Genomic DNA, 18,944 nt, shown 5'->3' with positions numbered 1-18,944 from the left:
GCTCTGCTCTCAGGCCCCTCATGGGACTAAATGGGTCCAGAAAAATCATCACAGAGCGGAGTTCACTGCTGGCCCAACACAGTCCGATGGCCCCAGGCCAGGTAATGGTATCAGTAAACAAGACAATTGAAGAGCCTGGTGGAGGAACAGATCCAGGGCACTGGAAATCCCATGGCAGACCAGGGTGGGACCCAGCCAGCTTTCATACAGCAGGAGAGAGCACCAAGCTAGTCTAAAAAGTTTATTACAAGAGTGTGGTGGGGTAGATGGTACACGAACTTCCAGGTACCTTAGTGTGTCCGGTAAGAAACAACACGAGAATCCCTGTCCATCTACTCCTCGGTGCCTCCTCACCTCCCTCCAGACTTAATCATCACCTTCAATTTAATGTGTCCTGTGTTATTTGGAGTCTTTAAAGAAATCACGTCCCATCTATGAACTCAGTGCAGACCTTTCTGCTCATGGAAGAGCAGCTGGCATGTGCAGGCACGGCCAGAGAGCAGGTAGAAGAGGGTAACTGTATATAGCTTTTACTGAGTGGAGGTTCTGAGTGTACAGAGCCCACACGCATGATCATGGTCCAGGTTGTACAATCCCACACACCCAGCCCCGCTGTGTGCTAAGAGCTGCAGCCTGTCTGACCCACATGGCACGACTCAGTCAGGGAGCAGTCACGCAGTGGAGCACAGGATCCGGGGCAGTGCGAAAGGTCGAGGTGGAGCGTGTGGTGGTTTCAGGACTACCGGACATCGGACCTCAGTGACTTCTTCAGCAGCCACAGCCAAGACTTGGCCAAAAGATCTGAGCAGGAACTAGGGCAAAGAGGAGTGCTGGCGCGGCAGGAACTGTCCTGCTGGTGGGAGGGAGGGCGAGCCACAGTCCTACTAGGCATTGTATGAAGAGGATGACACGCTGCCACCGTGGCCCGTCCAGTTGGTATGGATAAATTCTCCTGGTTTGGCTAAGAGTTCATAGGTGTGAGCCCCAAAGTAATCCCGCTGAGCCTAGGAAAGGAGTGCAGTTGGTTAGGTTGACACGTAGGCACACAACCCTCAGGAACTAGCCAAGGGTACTGCCGGCTCTCACGCTCACCTGGATGAGGTTGGCTGGCAGCACCTCATGTCTGTACCCGTCGTAGAAGGAGAGGGCGGTAGTGAAGCAGGGCATGGGGATGCCTGCTTGCACCCCAGTGCTGACCACCCGCCGCCAGGAGTCCTGAGCAGAGAGCAGAAGGTCAGTGACTGGGTTTGCCCAGAGATGCTGAGGCTCCAGGCTGCAGGAGACCCCACCAGCATCAATGCTGCTGAATGAAACAGCCCAGCACCTGGGCCAGTTACGCACCTGGCAGCTGTCAATGGCTGACTTAAAGAAGTCATCTAGCAGCAGGTTCTGAAGCTCGGGTTTTCGCTCAAATGCATCTTTAATTTTCCCCAGGAACACACTGAAATTGCACGAAATCAATGTCATGACAGCAGCAGGCTGAAGGCCTGGAAATAACCAGTCACTGCGCTCCACAGAGGCACAAAGTCACAGCTCTCCCCGCTCAAGCCAGCAGAGTAACACTGAGAAGCACAGCAGCCAGTGAGGTGACTCAGCAGGTAAAGGTGTTTGCCACCAAGTCTGACATCTGAAACAGTGGGAAGAGAAAACCAACCCCCACAAATGTCTTCTGACCTCTACACACAACTGTGGGACATGTGCATCACCCTGCAAATGCATGGAGAGAGAAAAGAGAGGGAGAGAGAATGTGCATGTGCTTGTACGCATGCATGTCTGCGTACCAGAAGAGGACATTGTACCCCTTGGGACTGGAGTTACAAATGGTTGTGAGCCACCATTTGGGTGCTGGGAATTGAATCAAGGTCCTCTGGAAGAGCAGCCAGTGCTTGCCCCCACCCCTGGTTTTTTGTTTTTGTTTTTTTTAATTGAGACAGGGTTTCTCTGTAGCTTTGGTGCTTCAGGAGAGCTGCGATTGAAGGCGTGTGCCACCACCTGGCAGCCAGTACTCTCTAACTGCTGAGCCATTTCTCCAGCCCCGTAAGAACTACTGAAAAATAATATTTGTTTTTCAAGTACAATGAAGTGGAGATAGAAGGATCAGTAGCTCAAAGCCAGTCTAGGCTATGTGAGACCCCTATTAAACAAAAAAGGGAGTGGGCCCCAGGAAACAAGTCCAGGGCCAGGACACTTCTCAGAGCTAGCTACTTGCAGCGTGCGGGATAGACAATCCATCTGGAGAGACTGAGTTGTCCCTCAAGTGTGGACAGGGGATGGGTTCAGTAAAAATTTGTGGGTGCTCAAGACCCTCATCAAACAGCTTAGTATTAATGGGCCAGTGACATGTCAGCAGGGAAAGGGGCCTACAACCAACCCTAAAGACCCCCAGGTAGCACAGGCGGAAGCGAAGGACTGAAGGTGAGCGTAGGCATCGTAATGGGCCTGACCTGTAATGGCAGCATGTGAGTTTATGGTGGCAGAACTCTGCGGACCTTTGACACTGGCTAACCAGTGGGGTTTCCAGGGACAGAACAGATTAGATAAGAAACAGGAAACATTCAAACAAACCAAAGGCTATGCTGGATCGTAGCAAGATGGGGTCTCAGCTCAAGAACTAATTTTCAGACCCAGAACCCTTGAATGAGGGGCAGCAGGTCCCCTGAGGAAGGACACTGGTAAACTACCCAAGAGCCTCGCTGCTAGCCTTCCTCCAGCCCTTCCCAGAGGGCCCACGGCCTTCACAAAGGGTAACTGTGCTGCAGGTGGGGGAGAAGCAGCTGCTACTGAACACTGCGTCTGAACGCATTAATCTGGGACAACCCAAGAAGCACTGTGGTCCTCCAGCTACAGCAGGGGCTTGTGGAGGTCAGATGAATGGTTTTGGCTGAAGTCAGACTCACAGCAGATCCATTGAGTCCCTGAACTCATCCTGTCAATTTTCCTGGTCCCAGAATGCACAACTGGGATAGGTACACTTAGAAGTTGGCAGAATTCCTACAGATTTTGCTGACCTCCACATGTGCCTGGCACCTGTAGCGCACATAGAACTAAGTGAATGGTGATGTTACCTACACATCTGGGCTCTGGTGGCCACGCCTTTAATCCCAGCACCCGGGAGGCAGAGGCAGGTGATTCTCTGTGAGTTCAAGACCAGCCTGGTCTACAAGAGCTAGTTCCAGGACAGGCTCCAAAGCTACAGAGAAACCCTGTCTCAAAAAACCAAAAAAATCAAAACCAAACCAAACCAAAAACAAACAAAACAAACAACAACAACAAAACCTTACACAAGCTCTGTATGTTTTGAATCATCTCTAGCTGGCTTACTATGATGCAAATGGTACACAAAGCAGGTTCACTGCACTGCCTAGAGAGTGATGCTAAGAAAATAGTCTGCAAAAGTTCAGAACATTTTCTGGTGCTAGTAGTAGAGCAGGGCCTAGCAAGTGTTTTACACATTTTGTTTCTTTGTTTTTTGAGACAGGGTTTTTCTATGTAGCTATGACTGTAGTGGAGCTAAGTAGCTCAGGCTGACCTTGAACTCAGAGATTCATCTGCCTCTGCCTCCAGAGTGCTTGGATGAAAGGCATGCACTACCACATCAAATTTTTTTTTTTCTTTCTTTCTTTGTTTTTTCAAGACAGGACTTCTCTATGTAGTCCTGGCTGTTCTGGAACTTGCTCTATAGACCAGGCTGACCAGGAACTCAAGAGATCCACCCGCCTTTGCTGTGCGGGATGAAAGGAGTGAACCACCACTGACCTGCTCATTTTTCCCCCAAATACTTCTGAACTATAATTATTTTAAGGCATAGAGACCTATCCCCAAGGGGGGGCTGTAACAATGTAACCCACACTGTTGCCAATGTTCAGCTGCAGGATGGCTTCCCAGTTAGAGGGAAATACATATAACTGCCCAGCCCTGTGCAGGCAGCCCTGAGTTCACCTCCACTTACCTTCTGATGATGCAGCCCCCTCTCCACATGAGGGCAATGCCACCATAATTGAGGGTCCAGCCAAACTCAGTGGCTGCCTGTCTGAGCAGCATAAAGCCTTGAGCGTAGGAGATGATCTTAGAGGCATAGAGGGCCTAGAGAGCAACACCAGACTGGTTAGTGGAGTAGCCACACCCACCTCCCAGGCTCATTCTCACCTCAGAGGAGACCCCAGAGAGGAAAGGCTGGAAATGAGAACATGGTGGAGGATCTCTATAACCCCCACAACTTTCCCTGGTCCACAAAGGCCAAGGCTAGGGGCTGCCCACCTTTCGAATGTCCTCCAGGAATGACTCCTTACTGCCAGCCAGCTGGACCTTCTGGGGGCCCTTGAGCTTCCTACTGGCCTGGACTCGCTCCTCCTTCAGAGAGGACAAGCAGCGAGCGAAGACAGCTTCTCCTACATAGGAAAGAGGGAGTCGGTCAGAGAAGCCTGAGGAAAGGATGTGCACAGCCTGAGGTGAGAAAGATTTAATCAGTCAGAGATCCCCGAGACCAACACCTGGGCTAGGAGCATCCCAACGCAAATGCATCAACCACAAAGACCAACTCAAAATTCAAAGGGAAGTTTCAAGGTGAAATAGAGGCAAGGCAATGATTACATATAATTCACATAATTACTCAATATTAACCCAATAGTAAAATTTCAGTTTCTATTTAAAAGAAGTTAATTTTGTTATGAGACTGAATTTCTAAAGTATAAGCTACCTGAAACTTACTATGTGGCAGAGGATGGCCTTGATGTCCTGGTCCTCCTGCCTCTACCTCCAACTGCTGGGATTATAGGTGTGTACCACACCTGACTTAAGAAAAATATTATTTTTTCCCTCAAGACAGGGTTTCTCTTTCTTTCTTTCTTTCTTTCTTTCTTTCTTTCTTTCTTTCTTTCTTTCTTTCTTTCTTTCTTTTTTGTTTCAGGCTGGCCTCAAACTCACAGAGATCCACCCGCTTCTGCCTTCTGAATGCTGGGATTAAAGGCATGCGCCAGCACTGCCCAGCTAAGACAGGGTTTCTTTATGTAGCCTTGGCTGTCCTGGAACTAGCTCTGAAGACCAGGCTGGCCTCGAACTCAGAGATCCACCTGCCTCTGCCTCCTGACTGCTGGGATTAAAGACTTGCAACACCACTGCACAGCGAAAACAAGTGCTCTTAATAGCTAGGCTATCTCACTAGCCCCCAGGCTTAGCTTTGTTTTTTGGTAAGGTTTATTTTTAAGGGTATTTGTTTCCACATGAGTGAAGTGCCCTCAGAGGCCAGAGGAGTCAGATGGCACTAGAGTTACAGGGGGTTGTGCTCAACCTGCTGTGGGTGCCAGGAAGCCAATCGCTGGAAGGGGAGGGCGTGCGTGCTTGTAACTGCTGAGCTGTGGCTCCACCTCCCAGGCTGTTCTTACGCCCACAACCACTGGTTTCACAACACCTTTCAATACAGAGCATGAAGACATTTACTACTTTCACAAACCACCCTTGTGATAGGCCACTTGCTCAATTTATTGAAGATGAATGAATTTTCTTTTCCTCCAACACAATGGGTTGAACCTCTGGGGCTAACAACTAATTACTTCAGTGCTGGGGAAAGCGTGCAAGCCACAGCTTGAGAGCAAGGTGAAAAGGCAATGTCTTCCTGCCCTTACCCAACCCGTCCTTCCATGCAGCATGACTTGACAATTGTGCAACAGCAAGCGTGGCGAACCCTCCTGGCCATACAGTAGGTTGTACTGAGGCTGTGTCCTTTTATTCTTTAGGCAGGAAAGGACCACATCTGGCCAGAGTGGTAGGAGGGACCCAGTCTCTAGAACTGAGGACAACACTGCTACATGCAGCGAGTCAGCGGTGGACAGATGTTCCTGGCACACAACACTACTGGGATTGGCCAAAATGCAGCCAACTTCCTCCTACCTGTGCAGGGCGCGCACACACACACACACACAGAGGCACGCGCACACGCAAGCACGGCTTCCCTGTCCCGCCCCAAGTGTCTAACACAAAGTGAGCATGACTAAGCAGAAAATAAAGGAAGGAGGAGAAGGAGGGAGAGACAGCCATACATCCATATCTGGGAAGGTAAACAGGAAAACGCCCGAGTTACCGGAGAAGAACTGTTCCACCAGGAGCAAAGACTCCTGTGAACACCTGACTCACTCTGGTTGTAACCTTGGCAGAGGGGCATTCTATCTCTTAAGAAAGAAAGACAAAATTGGCAGAGTGCTTGTCATACAAGGTCCCCAACACCTGTGTAAAAAAGCTAAGATGTGGTCACACATAACTATGACTGTAGCCCAGGAGTGTCAGAGACCAGTGGTCCCCGTAGCTGGCTGGCCAGTCACTCTAGCCAATCAGGTTCAGGTTCAATGATGAGATTCTGTCTCAAAAATAAAGGTAAAGAGTGAATGGGAAGTGATGTGGGGTGTCCTTCTGTATGTGTGTTGCTTCTATTGGCTAATGAATAAAGCTGTCTCAGCCAATGGTTTAGCAGAGCAAAGCCCAATTTTTTGTATATATGGGTAGAACCTGTAAAATATTAATAAATGTTGACTACATAAACAAAATGTGTTTGTATATGAACTTTTGTTCTGGACCCATTACAGAAATCTTAGCAAAACAAGCCAAAAAAGCCAGGCATGCACATGTCCAAGGCTAACCTGAGCTACTTATCGAGACTGTCTCAAGAACCAACTGGACAATACTTAGTCAAATGTTTGTTTGTTTGTTTTGGTTTTTCAAGACAGGGTTTCTCTATGTAGCTTTGGAGCCTGTCCTAGACTCAATCTACAGACCTGGCTGGCCTTGAACTCACAGATATGCACCTGCCTCTGCCTCCCTGAGTGCTGCCCGGCATCAGTCAAATGTGAAAATATCCAGATTTAAAAGTGCACAGAAGCCGGGCGATGGTGGCGCACGCCTTTAATCCCAGCACTTGGGAGGCAGAGGCAGGCGGATCTCTGTGAGTTCGAGACCAGCCTGGTCTACAGAGCTAGTTCCAGGACAGGCTCCAAAGCCACAGAGAAACCCTGTCTCGAAAAACCAAAAAAAAAAAAAAAAAAAAGTGCACAGAAAGCCGGGTGGTGGTGGCGCATGCCTTTAATCCCAGCACTTGGGAGGCAGAGGCAGGCGGATCTCTGTGAGTTTGAGACCAGCCTAGTCTACAAGAGCTAGTTCCAGGACAGGCTCCAAAACCACAGAGAAACCCTGTCTCGAAAAACCAAAAAATAAATAAATAAATAAATAAATAAATAAAATAAAAATAAAAGTGCACAGAAAAGACGGTAACGTCTGTGTTTACCTCGGAGCCCATAAGGAGAGTTCCCCACGTGCAGAAAGAGGAAAGGCGCACTGACACCTGAGCAGGCCCAAAGACCGTCTCCAGACTGTCCAGAGCAGAATTCCAGAAGGACACCAGGATCAGAGCAGTGGGACCAAAGGCACAGGTGGTAGATGTGACATTACCAATGAGGGTGACAGGCATGCCGTAGTCTAGTGCTGATATGGCGGTCCACTTCCCAGTGCCCTTCTGCCCAGCACTGTCCCGGATCTTTGGTAACAGCTCTTTGCCATCAGTGTCTAGGAACTTGAGGATGTTAGCGGTGATTTCAATCAGGAATGAGTCCAGCTCTGTCTTGTTCCATTCCTCAAAGGCCTATACACAGAAGAGAAGGCAGGGTGGTTGGGTTCTGTGGGCACCCTGGCTCATCTGCCGTATCCTTGCCTCTGTAACTGGTGCACCCACTGCTGAGCACATGGGGCCAGCAGGCCCTCCTCTTGGTGGCCTGTAGCCTCCTACTCCTGCTCACTGAGCCACGCTCACCAGGTCAGGCAGCTATGTTGAGTGTCACCCTGGCGGCTTAATTTCTCACCACTGGAACTGCCCTCTCCTTGGAGTCAAGCTCCTCACTTCACTTGGGTCTATGCATGCTGTGCCTTCTTGCCCTATCTAAATCCATCTCTGGATGGAACTGGATGTAGCTCAGAGCTGGAACACAAGCTTAGTGAGCATGAGGCCTCGAGTCCCATCCCAGTACCACAAAAATAAAAACAAGAAACAAAATGAAACCTGTCTGTTAAGGCTGGAGAGATGGCTCAGTGGTTAAGGGCAATGGCTGCTCTTCCAGAGGACTCGGGTTCAGTTCCCAGCACCCACATGGCAGTTCACAACTGTCTGTAACTCCAGTTCTGGCACACTCACACAGACATACAGACAAAACAAAGTGCCAGGTGGTGGTGGTGCACGCCTTTAATCCCACCCAGTACTCAGGAGGCAGAGGCAGGTGGATCTCTGTGAGTTCAAGGCCAGTCTGGTCTACAAGAGCTAGTTCCAGGACAGGCCCCAGAGCTACATACAGAGAAACCCTGTCTCGAAAAACCAAAAAAAAAAAAAAAAAAACCCCAAAAACAAACAAAAAAGAAAGCAAAAAACCTAATGCACATAAATCTTAAAAAGAAAAAAAAAAAAAAAGCTAAAACTCAACCCATCTCAAACCAAAACACTGTCTGCTAATCCCAGTTTGCTTTTGTCTGTAACAATGATCACCAGTTTTCTGCTTTACATTCACTATTATTGTTTGTCTTCCGACTCCAGAGCGTAGACTTCAGTTATGGTCATTGCTCCGCCTCACACAGCCAGCACCTCACACATGCTAGGCTACACTATCTGAGCTCTACCCGTCCCGTCACGGTTTTATACTTAGCGTTTAGAATAGATCTTGCATATAGTAAAGTACTCACTTTGTTGTAGGAATACATTATTAAGTAAATGAATGAATACAAACATAAAGATAATGAAAACTAAGTTAAATGTTTTAGAACGAACAAGGGCAAGCCAGCGAGACAAGTAGCTGCCAAGATACACGAGGGTCAGGACTGAAGCTCGGTGACAGTCCATGAGGCCTACTCAATCCCCTCGTACAACCCCCCACATACATACATATACACACACACACCTTTGTGCACAAGACCCGCAAAGCCAGCAAAATCAGCCAATATTCAAGCAGGCTGCAGTAACTAAGAGTCAGTGGGTTACAATACAGAGAGAGAGAAACACAAAGGGAGGAGGGGCCATCATGGAGGTGAAGGGTGTTGGAGGGGAAAAAATGGGAACACTGGGGTGGGTATGATCAAGATACACTGTATCTGTGTATAAACTGTCAAAGGACAAATGAAAGATTCTGAAAATGACTGGTAAGACATACTTGCCTATGTTGGTAACTAAATGTTCATCTAATGATGCTACATTGGGGAAAAAGGTCCCATTCCGACAGATTGCCCTGGAATGTCTCCACGCAGGATGGAAGGGGCGGGGCTGGACAGTAAGTGGTGAAGTGCAGTGAGATGCTATGGTAGGATCCAGGAGATGTGCACACACGACACGACAGTGAGGTCTTCAGTGTCTGAACATTTTCTTAAGAAAATGTGGGGAGAATATGCCTATGCTTCTCCACTGGATGAACTTAAAATTTTTTGAAGGTTTATTAATATATTTAATTCTTACATTTGGGTGTTTGGCTGAATGTATGCATACTTACCACCTGTATGCAAGGCCCACAGAGGTCAGAAGAGGACATCAGATACCCTGAACAAGAGTTACTTGACCCTCGCATGGGTTCTGGAAACCCAACCCTTCAGTCTTCTGGGAGAGCACCAAGTGCTCTAGTGCTGAGCTGTCTCCCTGGCCCCGGGAGGAACCATCAGGAGTAAATTCCACCCTCACGGAGCAAAGGTAGGAGTGAGAAAGAGAATAAGGACTGGGATGGGCTGAGACAGAGTCCTTGCCTACCAAGCCTAAGGCCAGGCCCTGGGTTCCACGGGGAGGGCCGCATACGAGGTGACACACCGTGCTGACAAAGCCTGGCTCACTAAGTGCCGACAATGATTACTGCTTCTTGGCTGGATATCACATTTTATGATGCTATAACCACAGCTTCCCTTACATTAGGTTGAGTCCAATTGGGCCACCAGACAGCCAGACAAACAGGAAGGAGGAAGTCTTAATTGTCAGGGGCAAGTTCTCCCTCATCCGGTCAGCGCCTACTGAGGTGGAGGCAGTGCCTGAGACTCACCTGGGCCATCTCCTCGTGCCGCATGCCCAGAACGTCCTTCATCAGGTGGTAAGCCTCGCAGATGAGCTGCATGTCGCCATACTCGATCCCGTTATGCACCATCTTCACAAAGTGACCAGCCCCCTCGTCTCCCACCTGTCGGGACAATCAGCAACAAGAGGCCCTCAGAACAATAGACTATACAAGTCTCAGAAGACTTCAGAACAGCTCCATCTCATACAATAACATGAGAAAACAGTGTTTTTAATAGGAACCCCAACATACCCAAACTCTTTTTTTTTTTTTTTTTTTTTTTTTGGTTTTTTGAGACAGGGTTTCTCTGTGGTTTTGGAGCCTGTCCTGGAACTAGCTATTGTAGACCAGGCTGGTCTCAAACTCCCAGAGATCCGCCTGCCTCTGCCTCCCGAGTGCTGGGATTAAAGGCGTGCACCACCACCGCCCGGCCATACCCAAACTCTTTAGTCTGTATTTCCCACTATTAAAAGCAACTCCCTATTCCCCAGCTCCAGCCACAAGTTAAAGTCGCCCTGGTCTTGAAGTTACCACATTTCTAGCAACTGCTGCTTAAATTACTTGTATCTTTCCTAGACACAAATGTAATGCTGTTGTTCCTCACAGTTGAGGGTAAAGTACCCTTCTAACAAGGTACCACCTTGACCTTTCAAGTCCAGAAATGCATTCCCTTGTGGTCCTGTCACTGACAAGGTACTGGCTAAGCTGGTAGGATGTATCCAGTTTATCACGGGGACTTTACGAAGGGCTTTTCAGTCGTGTTACTCTGATCAACGCTCTGCCCTCTAGAAAGGCCACCTCTGAAAACTGTCCAATGGACAGGAACAAGAATGAGCGCAGCAGAGTCAAGAGCAACATGGCACAGGCTCTGCAGTCCACAGCAGGCGGCTGGGACAGTCTTCCTGGCAGTCACTGCTGTGTTGACACTGTGATGCTTCTATCAGACAGAGGCTTCCTCTATCGCTGGCCAGCCCCTTCCGACTGGACACTAACTGTGCAATGTGAGGACATCTTACTTCACCCTCCTGTTGCTCCAGCAGCGGACAAGCCTACGGTCACCTCCTTTTAGTCTCTACCATTTACTCTTATGGCCCGAACCCAAGCTTTAGCCCACGGCAGTCAACTCTGACAGAGTCAAGACCCACAAGTGCGAGCTGGCTTTTCCTTTTGACTTTTCCTAGAGGGAGTTAAAGGAAGGTATCGTGACTGCACTCTAAAGGTTCTATGCTGCCATCAGGGAAGGAGTCCCTTCCACTAAGAAGACCGAATGATGGAGGAGGGTCATCTTTCTATCTGTTGTTTCATTGGTTAATTAATAAAGAAAACTGTTTGGCCTTTGATAGGACAGAAAATTAGGGAGGCGGAGTAAACAGAACAGAATGCTGGGAGAAAGAAGCTGAGTCCAGGCAGTGGCCATGATTCTCCCACTCCAGACAGACGCAGGTTAAGATCTTTCCTGGTAAGTCAGCTTGTGGTGCTACACAGAATATTAGAAATGGGTTAGATCGATATGTAAGAGCTAGCCAATAAGAGGCTGGAACTAATGAGCCAGGCAGTGTTTAAAAGAATACAATTTCCATGTAATTATTTCGGGTAAAGCTAACCATGTGGGCGGCTGGGCGCTGAGAACACAGCCCGCAGCTCTTCACAACAACCGGAAAGTTTGGATGACTTTTGCATCACCTTAGCAGAGGGTGACTGAACTTGGCACTGACCCCTGGGGAAAGGCAGCCACCAAAGCTGGCAGGTCAGTAGGAGGGTTTCCCTTATGCCCAAGGCTGGGCCCTTAGGTTATCCCTATCTTAATCATACACATTACTAAAATCACCAAGTGGGCATATAAAATAACAGGTATAAAAAGGGAACTAGGTGTGGTGGTGCACAGGTCTGTAATTCAGGAGACTGATGAGGGAGCAGTGAGGGCCCAAGGCCTGCTTGGCTACGTAGTGAGGAGACCCTGAGTGCTGGGAATGGTCAGGTGGTCCAGAGGTGAAGGTGCTCGCTGCCAAGCGGGACAACCTGAGCTTGATTCCAGCACCTACATGGTGGAAGGAGAGAACCGACTCCTATAAACTGTTCTCTGACATCCACACGTAGCCTCAAGTTCTCCCGTGCACATATATCAGATAGACAAGTATAACTCAAAGACAGACAAACAGAGAAAATGGAGGGGGAAAGGAAGAAAAGGGAAAAAGAAAGGAAAATTAAAGGAAAGGAAAAGAGGAAGAAAAGCTGGTGAGAGCATCGAGACTGTCGAGGGCAACTGGGGATTTCTCAGACAAGCCCTGCAGTGTGTCCCAGGCCACACCATCGTCGAACAAAGACTCTCTGGCAACTCTTGCCACTGAGGCTGATGTGCTTTTTCCATACATGGCACTGACTGAAGCCACAGTGGGATATTTATTCTCCAAACAGGAGGGAAAGTGCCTATGACCAGATTCCTGAGTGCTGGTGAACATCCAAATACGGAAAACCCCAAAACACAGGCGAAGATCCTCAGATCCTCACGGCCTGAGACACTGGCGTGACACGGCAGCAGGCCCGCTCTAACCCTAGCGTTCTCTGTAACGACCCTTGCTCCCCGGCTCCTGTTAGGAGGACTGAGGATCAGCTCTTAACACAGTAGCATCCAGGCCCTGAAGGGCTGCTTAGGGCACAACACCATTCAGACAGGCAGGGATGTGCTTCTCGCACCAGCGGGGCAGTGACTTAGATGGAAGCTTAGAGCAGAGAGCTAAGCACTGGGACCACGGTGGTCTTTCTCCAGCCGTGCGGTTAGTCAGAGGGGAGCCCAGAACTTGCCCAGTCACAGCAGGGTTCTCCAGTTCCTACTTTTGCAGCGATGGCTTGGAAGATCGTCTTGATGTGGGGCCTGTAGAAAGGGGAAGTACAGTTCAGCCAACAAGAGAAGGCCGAGTTTTGGGGTCAGTGCTCAAGAGCACTGCTCTGAGAGTAATGGATGTGCTCAGCTTCCCAGAGAAACCCCAGTCCCCACTGTTGACAGGTGTGGACTCCACACCCATGTGTGGGCCTTAGAGGAGGCCACAGAACACCCGAGTCAACACAGAGGAACAGGCAAGGCGGAAGCACCACGGAAGCACCAGAAGAAGGCAAGGGACGTGGCGCAGTGGTAAAGTGCACATCTAACATGCACAAAGCCTTGGGTTCCAACCCAGAATCTCGCTACCCTAACCCCCACAAAGCACCCGAAGACTCTTCTGTCACTTTATCAGAACAAGCCAAGACTCCAACCCAAGCCATACAAGATCATCCTCAAAGACACCCTTCCCAGCTGATGTCTGCTACCAGGATCAGAGAGCATGCAGGGCCATGGACTATGTGGTACAGGAAGAGACGCTCCCCTCTGGAGCAGAGAGCATGCAGGGCCATGGACTGTGGTACAGGAAGAGACAATCCTCTCTGGACAAAAGCAGCTCTCCATTTCACCCCGCCCTCACTCTTGGCTCACAGGAACCCCAAGACCTTCTCACTATGTTGCCCTCTACCAAAGAAAAGGGCATCCTCTTAAACTTTTTGGTACAGACCCTCAAGCCCGACACTTGCAAAGTCAACGCTTAGGACTGGGCTAAGGTATAGCTGTCTCTATGCCAGCGACCTATCTGACAGGACAGGTAAGAGGAAAGCAAGCACGCACATGACGTAAGAATAAACTATCCAGACGACAGAGCTGTGCCCAGTGCACAGTTCTAACCCCCATCTCCACAGATCAAGCACAGAACTGTCTCCCCGTCCTGTTCACACAAGGCCGGGCCTGCATGCAAATGCACGCAGTGCTGATGGTACTCACCAGGCCTCTTTGTTTCCTCCTGGCATGAGGGACGGCCCGTACCGAGCCCCTTCCTCACCACCACTGACTCCACTCCCCACAAACAGGATCCCCTTAGCCTTGAGGTCCCGGCATCTTCTCTAAAAGAGAGAAAAGCAATTTTAGTGTTTTCTCACAAAAATAAATTCTTTTTGATGAATGAGAGGAGGTGGAAGACCAGTACAGGGAGCTCAAGTTTGCTAGTAAATGACCTAAGGGAATAGGAGCAGCCAAGCATTCGAGAGTCTAGACACCCAGTGTGGAGGGCTGAGCTTTAAAACACTAATGGACTCCTGGAAGTCACTCGGGAGGCTACAAACACAGGAGGATTACAAGTTACAGGCCCTGTAAAAAACTTATACATGCTCCTATCTTAAAGGAATAGACCGTACAGGGTAAAATGCAGTGAAGAAAGGGTGTAGTGGGTAACCCACACGTGTCACACTTTAGACACGAGACTCACCTTGACATCAAGGCATCGCACACGGTAAGGGCAGCGCTTCTCAGCCATGCCACACTGTGGCATGCTATGCATTACAGAGGGCAGGGGTTATGCAGAAAAGCTCTCAGCCTGTTGTATCTAAACCACCGTCTCTTGAGTCTCACACACACACACACACACACACACACACACACACACAAACACGCAGCAAAGGCTGAGATCTAGCCCGCCAGCACTGATCCCCAAAGGATCACGAGACAGTTCTCTCTGCTGTCACATTTACAATGCTAATGTTTCTTTCTAGAAAGTTCTCAAGACCCGAAAGAATTTGGACTGAAGAACACTTACTGTTGTATCCCGGTATTCAGAATTTCCTCCATCAATGATGATATCACCAGTGTCCAACAATGGCACCTGTAACCAAATACTAGATTAGGGTAGACCAAAGACAGAAATAAAACATAGCTAGAACACGAAAAACAAGAATGTGTCCCAAAGAAAACAGCAGGAAGGCATTCGCAATGTATATCTCAAAAATCTTCTCTGGCTCTAACAGCAGCTTTAACTTGGAGGCTACTAACACAGTCAGACCCTCCACAACATACTCTCCCTTTGCTTCACCCCCCCTCCTTGAGGGGATCTCACTGTGCAGCCCTGGGTGACCTCACTCACAGAGACCCACCTGCCTCGCCTTTGGAGCGCTGGGATTAGAGGTGAGCATCTCTGAGCCCAGCCAGCTTATGCTTTACCTCCCAGTCTCCCCTGCCACAGCTCCGCTTGAGAGCCCTTCAGTACTTTCCTAGGTTGAAGAACATTCAACCAGCTTTCAGCCCCCGTTTGGGAGGAACGGCGGGCAGTTGGCACCTTGCTGTACAAGGGAGCTTTGTCTGTTATCACAGCGCTCTTCCTACCTTAGCCACCTATTTAAACAACAGCGAACTGGTTATATTTTCTCTCTTGGAGACAAACCCAATGACAGCACTCTTCCGTAGACACACACGGAAGCCCTTCCTTCTGTGATCACGTGGTTTATAGCAGCACGTACCTTTCTTCCCCAGGGGCTATTGCATAATTATTTCTTTTTTTTTCTTTTTATTTTTTAAAAATATTTATTTATTTATTATGTATACAATATTTGGTCTGTGTGTATGCCTACAGGCCAGAAGAGGGCACCAGACCCCATTACAGATGGTTGTGAGCCACCATGTGGTTGCTGGGAATTGAACTCAGGACCTTTGGAAGAGCAGGCAATGCTCTTAACCTCTGAGCCATCTCTCCAGTCCTGCACAATTATTTCTGAGGACCTAAATAATTTTTCTATGTGTTCTCTTTCATTCATAAGCATATTTCTTCTCTCTACAAAGATATTCTTGCTAAAGCCAAGGAACAAATGTGTTAAAAAGAGCAACTATCTATGAATCTTCTATATGAATACTGAAGTGCAGGGAACCTCATGTCTAAACAAAACCCATTTTGGCCACTACGGTTTACTAGTGAGTAGCACTAAATGTTCATAAATGTTAGTCAACACTGCAAGACACCAGAGCTGGGGATACATACATCTCAGTGTGAGAGTGGGCTCAGAAGGTGGAAGGCCTTGGGTTCTACTTCTCTGGACCAAAACAGAAAGAGTAACACAGACAGGTATGGTAGATGGTGCCTATAATCCTAGCACTAAGTAGGCCGGGGCAGGAGGATTGTCAAGATCCAGGCCAGCTAGATGGCTCAGTGGGTAAAAACACCTGCCGAATAAGCCTGATGACTTAAGCTTGATCCCAGGAACCAAAGCAAAAGTGGAACAGGAATCCGAGTGGCGGTGGCAAACACCTTTAATCCCAGCATTCAGGAGGCAAAGGCAGGAGTTTGAGGTCAGCCTGGTCTACAGGCCAGCCAGGTCAACACAGAGAAACCATATCTCTATACACCCCCTAAAAAAAAAGTGGAAGAAGAAAACTGACTCCAAAAGTTGTCCTGACCTCTACTTGCATGCCCGCCTCACAATAATAATAATAATAATAATACATTAAATAAATACAACCTTGGGCCAGTGAGAAGTCTCAGCACGTAAAGGGACCTCCCATCAAGTCAGACAACCCAAGTTCTTTCCAGAAACCACACGGGGGAAGTAGAGAACCAACCCTCACAAACTGTCCTCTGACTTCTATATCCAAGTGTGTCATGCTTACACCCACACAAATACTAAATAAATGTTAAAAAAACACAAAAAACAAAAAACAAAAACCGGAGCTGGAGAGAGAGCTTAAGATCACTGACTGCTGTCAACAAGGACCGAGGATTGATTTCTAGCATCAACATGGTAGGTCACAACTGCCTAGTAACTCCAATTCCAAGGGATCTGATGCCCTCTTCTGGATTCCTCAGGAACTTGACGAATGTGTGCAACTGCACATGCAGGCATATACACACGTATTCACACACATATAAAATAGAATGAAAATAAAGTCTTTTTGGGAAAGAACAGAAGAATTAGTAGTGGGCAAGTGCCAGACTGAAACATTTGAGCCGTCGTCTCCTCAGAACTAATCAGTTCCTATCCAGAAACTGAAAATAAAGACATCTCCGAAGTAAGACATTAGAAGGAAGAACAGACACAAGCTCTGAGGTTCTAGCAGAGCTTTGAGAAGAGCTGGCCTTACCAGTTTCTCGATGAAATCATCGACAGCTTGTCCAGCCTTCACGAGAAGTACGATCCGGCGCGGCTTCTTCAGCTTGGAGACCATCTCCTTCAAGGACTTCGCACCGACCACTTTGGTTCCCTTCGCCTCATTGGCCAAGAAGTCATCAACCTTGGAGACCGTCCTATTGAAAGCACAGACCTGGAGGACAAAAGGCCCGCTTAGAGGATCTCGGACACACGTGACCTTTGGGTGGTGGGTCCAGAATAACAAAATGGTTATTTGGTCTGAGGTCTAAAGAGAGCTGGTCTGCCTTCTCTTTTCCTAAGTGTCAGCGGATCCCTGCAGTTAGGTCTCAGCAGGACGAAACACAGAGAAGGGAGGCAAAGGCCAGCCACCACTTGTTGCTTATCAGGTTGAGCCTGTCACTACGGCCTGGTCTTTTGTCCCTGGTCATCCTGGCCTCTAAACCACGTTACTATTTAGGAAGAACACCCAGAGCCCACAGGCAGGAGGATCCTGTGGCCCCGCCACTCGGCTGGCTAAGAGGAGGATTCCTTGAGCTCTGAAGCTGAGACTCCAGGGTGGCAACACCGTGAGACGTTGTCCACAGGGAAAAAGAAATCCCATTTCCCTTTGCCAAGTCTCGCTAGTCAACGGAGCTACAGTGCTTTATCTCCCTTTACATCAGCGACTCTCAACCTTCCTAACGCTGTGAACCTTTAATACAGTTCCTTATGTTGTGGTGAGCCCAACCATAACATTATTGTCGTTGTTTTCATAACTACTCCATGACTGTAACTTTGCTACTCCTATGAATGGAAATGTAATTGTTTTTAGAGCTAGAGGGTGGTCAATGGGGTCGCGACCCACAGGTCGAGAAGCACTGTTTTATAGTCACCTCTCTCTAAAGAGGCTCCTTCTTCAACTACACGAACAGCACAATTAGAGCAGGACTTCTTTTACAAACGCGACTAAGCAACAACAGGGCTCATTGAGTGAGAGGCGCTCTCCAGTCACCTTGAGACCTGCAAAAAAATGCGTCAGTGCTCACCCCGGGAAGGCAACGTGCGCCCACCACTTACCACAAATCCATGGTCATTCATGTTCAGGATTAAGTTCTGGCCCATGACAGCCAGTCCAATCAGTGCAATGTCAGCTCTGAAAGGCCGGAAAAAGAACAAAGAAAGGACGTTGGTGCCACTTGGTCGCTTTTAACAGGACAGGTAGCCAGCCCGCCTGCACAAGCATGGCATGCACCTGGGACCGCCCGCACCCTGCACCCCGCTGCTCCATGGGCCTCCGAGTTCCTTCTAATGGGTGCCCCGGCCATCACCCCTGCAGGCCCGGCCCGCAGAAGGGGCGTGGGCCGTCCCCCACCCACTGCGGTCTGCCTTCCCCGCGAGCCCGTCGCAGCCGCGAGCTCCCACGCAGGGGAGGCCGGGCTGGTGCAGCCCACGGCGGGGACCCCGAGGTGCAGAGGTGCGGGCTGTGCAAGGAGGGCCAGGCGACCCCCGGGGCCGCGGCGCGGAGGGAGACAATCAGGCAGAGTCCCGCCAGCACCACGCTCAGCCCCGGAAGTGTCCCGGGCCTGGCTGCGCGTGCCGGTCACTCACTGGGCCATGGCGACAGCGGTCAGAGCTGGGGCGACAAGGAAGGATCACGAAGAACTGAGCGCTCCGAGGCAAGTACAGGACGTCCGGCTCCCGGCGCCTCAGGAGGCTCACCACGACTCCGGCCAATCGGAAGGCAGGGGCGGGGCGACGCCCTACGCTATTGGCTCGCACCGGCGCCTGTTATACCACCTGAGGGCAAACGGGCCCGCCCACCCCCGGGGCCGGATGTGTAGAGCGCCGAGCAGTCGATGGCACCGGAGAGTCCGAGGCGAGTTCCCGGGGATTGCGTAAGTGATCCACTCGGCCGCACGCTGCCTCCCGCCGGCGCGGGGGCTCGCGTGCGCACAAAGAGAAGACCCTGGGCTTGGTGCA

The 18,944-nt window shown here is 49.5% G+C and overlaps 1 protein-coding gene across 1 annotated transcript; it reads right to left on the bottom strand.

Annotated features, from left to right (window-relative positions):
• Window positions 1–215: 215 nt before the first annotated feature.
• Window positions 216–18,669, bottom strand: Pgd (phosphogluconate dehydrogenase). The gene is made up of 13 exons (XM_057785192.1): window positions 18,573–18,669; window positions 18,042–18,117; window positions 16,978–17,157; window positions 14,669–14,734; window positions 13,861–13,979; window positions 12,855–12,924; window positions 10,041–10,175; window positions 7,435–7,624; window positions 4,258–4,388; window positions 3,950–4,083; window positions 1,342–1,441; window positions 1,093–1,215; window positions 216–1,004 (listed from the first exon to the last, which is right to left on the bottom strand). Exons 1-13 carry the CDS (start codon window positions 18,578–18,580, stop codon window positions 885–887), a joined length of 1,452 nt encoding a protein of 483 aa, XP_057641175.1. The 5' UTR covers window positions 18,581–18,669; the 3' UTR covers window positions 216–884.
• Window positions 18,670–18,944: the final 275 nt, after the last annotated feature.

The sequence above is a fragment of the Chionomys nivalis genome, chromosome 11 (genome assembly GCF_950005125.1).
Source record: "Chionomys nivalis chromosome 11, mChiNiv1.1, whole genome shotgun sequence".
Lineage (NCBI taxonomy): Eukaryota > Metazoa > Chordata > Mammalia > Rodentia > Cricetidae > Chionomys > Chionomys nivalis.
The sequence above is the reverse complement of the archived record's forward strand: the minus strand, read 5'-3'. Positions and strand labels throughout refer to the sequence as shown.